Genomic DNA, 7,500 nt, shown 5'->3' on the forward strand with positions numbered 1-7,500 from the left:
TCACCGCCTACGTCAGGCCGCTGCGCGCCATCAACACGGATGGCAAGTGGCGCGTCATCGTGAACAACGTTGAGTCACACTACAAGACCTTGACGCAGACCACCCGCGTGGAGGAATGCCTCACCGCCGGCGACGCCTGCCCCCTCGTGCCGGAGTGCCACGAGTCTTCCTGCCTGCAGAAGTCCATCTACCACCGCTTCCTCGTCTACGACCCCTACGACCAGTATTTCCCCTTCAACGTGGAGACCTTCAAGCTGCCCGCCAGCTGCGCCTGCCTCCTTGGCGCCTCCACCCTGGACCACTAACAACAACAACGACGACGACAACAAAAGCAACAGCAACGCTCACACACCTTCCTCTACCAGCATGACCTGTCCACACTGAGTGCTGGAAGGTGTGTGTGTGTGTGTGTGTGTGTGTGTGTGTGTGTGTGTGTGTGTGTGTGTGTGTGTGTGTGTGTGTGTGTGAGTGCACCACTCCAGGCAGAGCCGCCCCTGCGAGCTTACAAGCGATACGTGAAGAAAGCAGTTCTCTAGTCATCTCGTCTATTGATTATTGATATATGCAGATGTAATAATATATTTTTCATGATAATTATTTGTAGTGAATAAGTAAATGAATACTTAAAGATTTATTTGTTTTTGTCTGTCTCCTTGTATTTCTGTTTGTCTTTCTATCTGACCACATATGTCTGTCAATCTCTCTCTCTCTCTCTCTCTCTCTCTCTCTCTCTCTCTTTATCGGCTCTTCCCTCCATTATCTGTCCATTACAACTTGTCCACGGCTCCCGCAGCATCAATAACAACTTTGCAACAAGGACGCGACCCTCCTCAGTGCAGCCAAAGGGCGCCGCGAGAGGGACTAGGCCAACTTCCCACACTACTGACGGAGGCGGTGATGGAGGTGGTCAGGTCACGTGGGTGGTGTGTGGGAGGTGATGGAGACAGTGGTGGCAGGGGTAGTGGTGGTGGTGGTGGTGGTGGTGGTGGCGGTGTGAGGATGAATAGCAATTGTTCAGTGGTCATGAAGAACAAGAACAAGAACAACATGACAGAAGAAATTAGAAGGAATAACGAAAGAAGGAGAAAATAATAAAGAGAGAAAGATATAAGAAAATAAAGCAAAAAAATAATATAAGAACAGGAAAAAACTGAATAAAATAAAGACTTTACTGACACAAAATGAAGTTAACTAAGGAGGAGGAGGAGGAGGAGGAGGAGGAGGAGGAGGAGGAGGAGGAGGAGGAGGAGGAGGAGGAGGAGGAGGAGGACAAAGGAATACAAAGGAAAGAGGAAGCAACAACAGACCCTGGGGAGGAGGACTAGGAGGAGGAGGAGGAGGAGGAGGAGGAGGAGGAGGAGGAGGAGGAGGAGGAGGAGGAGGAGGAGGAGGAGGAGGAGGAGGAGGAGGAGGAGGAGGAGGAGGAGGAGGAGGAGGAGGAATACTTTTACCTATAATTAATGCGGTTTCTGTCCCTACAGGTGAAATTCTCCCCTCTACCTGTCTACCTGTCTACTTCACTCTTAATTACTTCACCTGCAGCGTCTTTCCAGAATTTAATGGCGTAACCCTGAGCTCTTCCCCTCCCTCTCTCTCTCCTCTCTCTCTCTCTCTCTCTCTCTCTCTCTCTCTTACACACACAAATACTCCCCTCCCAACACACACACACACACACACACACACACACACACACACACACACATACACACCCATCCTAGTCAGTGTGTGTGTGTGTGTGTGTGTGCATAGACAACTGAATTCAGGTTAAGTTAATTAGTATTGCACCACACCCGAGCAGAGGACGGTATTGATTCTGCCGACCTGAGATACTGATGATGATGATGATGATGATGATGATGATGATGATGATGATGATGATGAGAAGGAATGCTGGGAAGAAATTTTAGTTATTCCTATTTTTTCTTTCATTCATTACTTGTTTTCTTGAGCTTTTTAATTTGTCTTTCGTCAGTTTATTCACTCATTCTCTTGTGTGTGTGTGTGTGTGTGTGTGTGTGTGTGTGTGTGTGTGTGTGTGTGTGTGTGTGTGTGTGTGTGTGTGTGTGTGTGTGTGTGTGTATCCATTTATCTATTCTTCTATGTATTTGTTCTTGTTTTCTTTTCTTCCCAGTACATTTCTTTATCTATTATACCTTTCTACGTGTGTACCACCTCTGTATTTATGTTTATTTCAATTTTTTTTCAGCCTCCCTATCTTAGTTTGTCTGTATGCATGTGCTCTGTAGTGTGTACGTTTGTATGTCTGTATATATGTGTTCCGTTGTGTGTATGTTTATATGAAGTCATGAAAAGTAAATGAAAGGTAAACAGAAACAGAATATAGACAAAAGAAGCGTATGGTTGTAAATTAAAGAAAATTAGTAAAACTGTACGAAACAATTGACCATGCAGCAAAAAGTAAAGAAATAAAAGCAAGCAAACAAAAATACAAAAAGTAAAAGACGAAAATAAAGTTATGTGATTCAACATTTCGCTTTACTCTCGCATCCTTAACGTACATATTTATCTTGCCTTTTCTTTTATTTCTAACACTTATTTGAAAAAAATTCTCATAGAAAATAAAATGAGGTAGACAGTGACAGGCATTTCATGGAGAGGTGTGTCACGTCCTGTCCTCCTACCCTGCACTGCAACACTGCGGCAGGAGTAGCTTGCTTGTGTGGTGCGCCGCCTGGCGATGTGTGCCCCTCTTCAGGTCACTCGTGTCACAATCACGCCAGGTATTGATGGACTAATCGCTCGCTTGCCGTCCCTCTGGTTAGCTCGCCGCAGCCGCGCACCACAAGGGCCTTGAGACCTCGCTAAACCAACACCTCCCTCGTAACAGTCCCATTCGGCAATTAGCGGGTTGAGGCGCGGCTCTGACCATCCCTGGGCTTGCAACACGCCCCTCTCGGCCCTCCTGAAGACGGCGCTGCGGCGGGAAGGCAGGGTCGCTATATAAGTGTGTCGGCGGAGGCGTCTTGACAGTTCCAGCGAGTGTCCCGAAGCAGAACCATGTTCCTCAGACTCCTGGTGGGTGTTCTGTGTCCAGTGTGGCGGTACAGCGGTGCAGCGGTGCAGTGGTGCAGCGCCTGTGGCAGCGGGAGAGTCTGCTCTGATAGATGATGACGCTTCTCTGCTTTCCAGGTGTCGTTGGTGGTGCTGGCCGCCGTGCTGGCTGATGGAACTCCCGACGTGGGCGTGAGGAACGTCAGGTCCTCAACTTACGGCGTGCGCCACCCACCCGCTTACCACCACCCACATCACCCACAGCCAGCCTACGGCCACCACGAGCCAGCCGAGCCCGCCTGCGCCGCTAACACCACCAAGCCGTGGTGCCTCGAGGACGCCGAGTACCCACTGTACGAGATCAAGCACGCCGCCGAGTACCACTACGAGAAGCTGCTGTCCCTGTACGCCGACGTGGCTGACCTCAGCACCGAGCTGTCCGTGGAGCGGCCCAAGACCCTGGACGAGGAGACCTACCTCTGCCCCTCCGCCACCGCCTACGTCAGGCCGCTGCGCGCCATCAACACGGAGGGCAAGTGGCGCGTCATCGTGAACAATGTGGACGTGCATTACGAGACCCTGACGCAGACCACCCGCGTGGAGGAATGCCTCACCGCCGGCGACGCCTGCCCCCTCGTGCCGGAGTGCTACGAGTCTTCCTGCCTGCAGAAGTCCATCTACCACCGCTTCCTCGTCTACGACCCCTACGACCAGTACTTCCCCTTCGCCGTGGAAACCTTCAAGCTGCCAGCCAGCTGCGCCTGCCTCCTTGGCGCCTCCACCCTCGATCACTAACTCCAAGACATGACAGTTGAAACACCTCACTAACCCTCGGACAAACCATGTAGTTAGTAGCTAATTTATGCCAACCTCTCCTGTAGCTTAGCACACAAGACAAACGGTACTAAGGCCAGCCTTTGTACCCCTAAAACTCTCGCTTCCTTACCACCACATCCTTTCTCTCCTTTCTTTTATCCCTCCCTCCTAGCCCTTCGTGCCTCTTACCTTTACGTACAGTGTTTTAATTTCCCTTCACTTATCCTAGACTTTCCTCCATTCTTCGTGCATTTCCCTCTACTCCTAGTCTCCCTTTTTCTTGATCTCGTCCTCGCGGAGCCTTACAGTCAGTCACCAGTCAGTCAGTGAGTCAGTCAGCCCCTGGCGGTGTTGTGGTACGTGAAGAAAGCAGTTCTCATCATCTCGGAGCAAAAATAAGAACATCCAACACCTCAAGGAGAAAATGACCATGCTATTTAATCTAATTAGCCCGTAAGGCACCTCGGAACACTCATATATTGCAATGCTCTTTAAATGTACAGCAACTTTCCCCCCCTCTCCCTACTGTTTATATTTTTAGTTGTCTGTTTCCTTTCTTCCCTCAGCCAAATCAGACAATTCATGTGTCTCTTTTTCTGAAACTTAAGGCCTGAAATTCATGTTACTGTTCTAAAATTTCTTAGTAACTCTTTGAAATTCTTGTTACCTCAAAATTGATGTAGCTTTTGAAAATCGTGTAACATTTGAAATTCCTCAGATTCTTGAAAATCTCGTAACATTTCAGAAAATTTAGTTTCCCTTAAATTTCCGAAATTATCCTTCTAATTGTTGAAAATCTCGTCACTTTTGTTTAGACTCTTACATCTTGAAATTCCTGTAACTTTCAAATTCTACTCTAAAAACTTTCCATGTTTCCTATTTCTATATTAGAGTAGCAGACGTTCTCTCTCTCTCTCTCTCTCTCTCTCTCTCTCTCTCTCTCTCTCTCTCTCTCTCTCTCTCTCTCTCTCTCTCTCTCTCTCATTAATTCCAGGCGTATGCACTTCCCTTGTACCAATAGTATAATAAATATACATCAATACATATACAGTAGTGTCATGGATTCTTTCAATAAGCTTTTTTTCATCAAGTGTGCTTATTCATATGTTGAGCACGAATGAGTGTGTGAATATTGAGTGTCTGTGGAGTAAGAATGAATGTTGGAATAAACTAATATATAAATGAGTGAATGAATAAACAAATTAATAAACAAGCAACTAAATATAATGCAAATATATTTACAGGTAAGCAAATAAATAAAAGACAAAAAAGATGATAAAAAGGTTAAATAAGAAATAAAACGTAAAAAAAGAAAAAAGAAAGAAATGTGACAATGATAGTAAAATATATGAAAATTTAAATTCTCTCTCTCTCTCTCTCTCTCTCTCTCTCTCTCTCTCTCTCTCTCTCTCTCTCTCTCTCTCTTACGAACGTCCTCTACAGCACATTCCAGTCACACACACACACACACACACACACACACACACACACACACACACACACACACACACACACACACACACTGTACATCATCCTTAATTTCCACTACATTATCATTTTTCCCCTCTCCTTTTTCCCTTCATGTCATTACATCAATTTTCATATTTCCCTCTCCCTTTCTCTCTTTTTCCCTCTTCTCTCTTTCGTCCTTCCCCTCTTTTCCCTCTATACAAATGCACCCTCCTCCTCCTCCTCCTCCTCCTCCTCCTCCTCCTCCTCCTCCTCCTCTTACCATTACATCACCATTACGTAAAGGAGCAAAGAATTCTGAATAAAAATGATCGTTTAAGTCAGACAAAAGCACATTCGTTCATTGCGCATTTTGTAGTTGGATGGCATTTCGATGGATAATGATGCGCGATTATCGAACTCTTCCCTAATACGGGTCGGTGTATCCTTCTCCTCCTCCTCCTCTTCCTCCTCCTCCTCCGCAGCTGCAGTATAAAAGGCTTTACAGGACGAGGACAGAAGCACAGTTAGTCCTTCTACAGCGTCGCCGTCAGTAGTGGAATATGATAGCAATGGGGTCTAGGTTTGCGGTGAGTTCGTGACTTGTGGTGGTGGTGGTGGTTTTGGTAGGGGGTGGTAGTAGTAGTAGTAGTAGTAGTAGTGGTAGTAGTAGTAGTAGTAGTAGTAGTAGTAGTAGTAGTAGTAGTAGTAGTAGTAGTAGTAGTAGTAGCAGTAGTAGTAGTGGTGGTGGTGGTGGTGGTGATTATGGTGGTGGTGATAAAAGTCCTTAGTATAAAAAAAAATTATACTGTTGTTACGGTGCTTAAGAATCAGTCAGTTAATCAATGAACCAGTCAGTCAGTCAGTCAGTCAGTCAGTGAATCAGTTAATCATTCAATCCCTACTCAGTAAACACACAACCTTCCTATACATCACAGTCTTTTCCCTCACTCCCCAGCAGGCGATGGCGGTGGTGGTGGCGGCGTGTGTGGCCGTGGCGGCGGGGAGCATCAGCGAGGCCCAGGAAGGCACCCCGGTGAAGCGTGGTGTGCTGGCTGGACATGGCCACGCTGCCTACGTGCACCGGGGCTATGGACACGGACATTACGCTGCAGGTCACGGTTATGGACACAGACACGGGTACGTAAAACACAATGTACCTATCGAAGCCCCATCGGTCCCCGCCTGCGCCGCTAACTCCAGCCGTCCCTGGTGCCTGGAGGACGCCGAGTACCCCACCCATGAGATCCAGCACGCCGCGGAGCACTTCTTCAACCTTCTGCTTCCTCTGTACACCGACGTGTCCAACCTCAACACCGAGCTGTCCCTGAGCCGGCCCATCAACACCCTGCAGGACGAGACGTACCTGTGTCCCTCCTCCACTAACTACGTGCAGCCGCTCAGAGTTGTCAACACCAACGGCCACTGGAGGGTGATCGTCAACAACATCAAGCTCTACACGGACACACTCACGCAGACGACCAGGGTGGAGGTGTGTCTGACCCCAGGGAGTGCGTGTCCCAAGGTGCCAGACTGCATTGGCTCCTCGTGTCTGGAGAAGTCAGTGTACCATCGTTTCCTTGTGTACGACCCTACCGATCATCACTTCCCCTTCGCTATTGAGTCGTTCAAGCTCCCCACTACTTGTGCTTGCCGCCTCGACGCTCACTAAATCCACCAGCCATCCACCCTGACGCGATTCTTCTTCTTTGTTTTCTTCTTTCAGTTGCTTCAATTTCAAAGTCGCTACATTACATCAGCTTTCTCCGACACGCTCAGTCACCTGCGCTTACTTAGCTTAACGCATGTCCTCTTTCACTGCATCTATAAACCTTCTTTCCCCACCCTCACATAATTATAAGCTGATATTTCTCTTAACTAACACGGAAAAGTTTCTTCACCTCTCTACTCATCTACACTAACTTGACTGCTTTTCCTTCCCTCCACCTCTTAACCTCCCTACTTCACCTCTCCAAGGTCCTTCACTCCACCCTATCATCAGAGACTCAACTCACAAGACGGTATCTTAAACGTTTCTACGCTTCATCTCGCTAGCCTTGAACTCGTTCTCAGAATCATGCGGTATCTTCAAGCTTTTAGTGATGGTTTAGCAAGAGTTCTGCATCATCTGAGAAAAAAACAGCTTTGTACGTAAGGGAATCTGGCGAAGAAAGGCCCACCACTCAAGTGAACCTGACGATCAGCCCAGCGGTTTATGAATAC

At 47.6% G+C, this 7,500-nt stretch overlaps 4 protein-coding genes across 4 annotated transcripts in view; all 4 read left to right on the forward strand.

Moving 5' to 3' along the window:
* The window catches only part of LOC123508678 (neurotrophin 1-like), a 39,973-nt gene extending 39,343 nt beyond the window's left edge, over positions 1 to 630 (forward strand). Inside the window, exon 5 of the mRNA XM_045262526.1 lies at positions 395 to 630. The gene's annotated coding sequence lies outside the window, so the exon portion shown is untranslated. The remainder of the gene's footprint in view (positions 1 to 394) is intronic.
* Positions 1 to 630, forward strand: part of LOC123508742 (neurotrophin 1-like) — a 1,580-nt gene extending 950 nt beyond the window's left edge. The window contains exon 2 of the mRNA XM_045262623.1: positions 1 to 630. This exon is cut by the window's left edge and continues 319 nt beyond it. Within this exon, the coding sequence (XP_045118558.1) occupies positions 1 to 305 (305 nt within the window). The 3' untranslated portion in view covers positions 306 to 630.
* A 1,994-nt stretch (positions 631 to 2,624) lies between these two features.
* LOC123508700 (neurotrophin 1-like) lies at positions 2,625 to 4,802 on the forward strand. The gene is made up of 2 exons (XM_045262570.1): positions 2,625 to 3,036; positions 3,151 to 4,802. The coding sequence occupies exons 1-2, from the start codon at positions 3,019 to 3,021 to the stop codon at positions 3,805 to 3,807; spliced, it is 675 nt and encodes a 224-aa protein (XP_045118505.1). The 5' UTR covers positions 2,625 to 3,018; the 3' UTR covers positions 3,808 to 4,802.
* Positions 4,803 to 6,181: 1,379 nt separating this feature from the next.
* LOC123508766 (neurotrophin 1-like) overlaps positions 6,182 to 7,500 on the forward strand; it is a 2,055-nt gene continuing 736 nt past the window's right edge. Inside the window, exon 1 of the mRNA XM_045262660.1 lies at positions 6,182 to 7,500. This exon is cut by the window's right edge and continues 736 nt beyond it. Within this exon, the coding sequence (XP_045118595.1) occupies positions 6,242 to 6,949 (708 nt within the window). The 5' untranslated portion in view covers positions 6,182 to 6,241 and the 3' untranslated portion in view covers positions 6,950 to 7,500.

Source organism: Portunus trituberculatus, chromosome 25, assembly GCF_017591435.1.
Source record: "Portunus trituberculatus isolate SZX2019 chromosome 25, ASM1759143v1, whole genome shotgun sequence".
NCBI lineage: Eukaryota > Metazoa > Arthropoda > Malacostraca > Decapoda > Portunidae > Portunus > Portunus trituberculatus.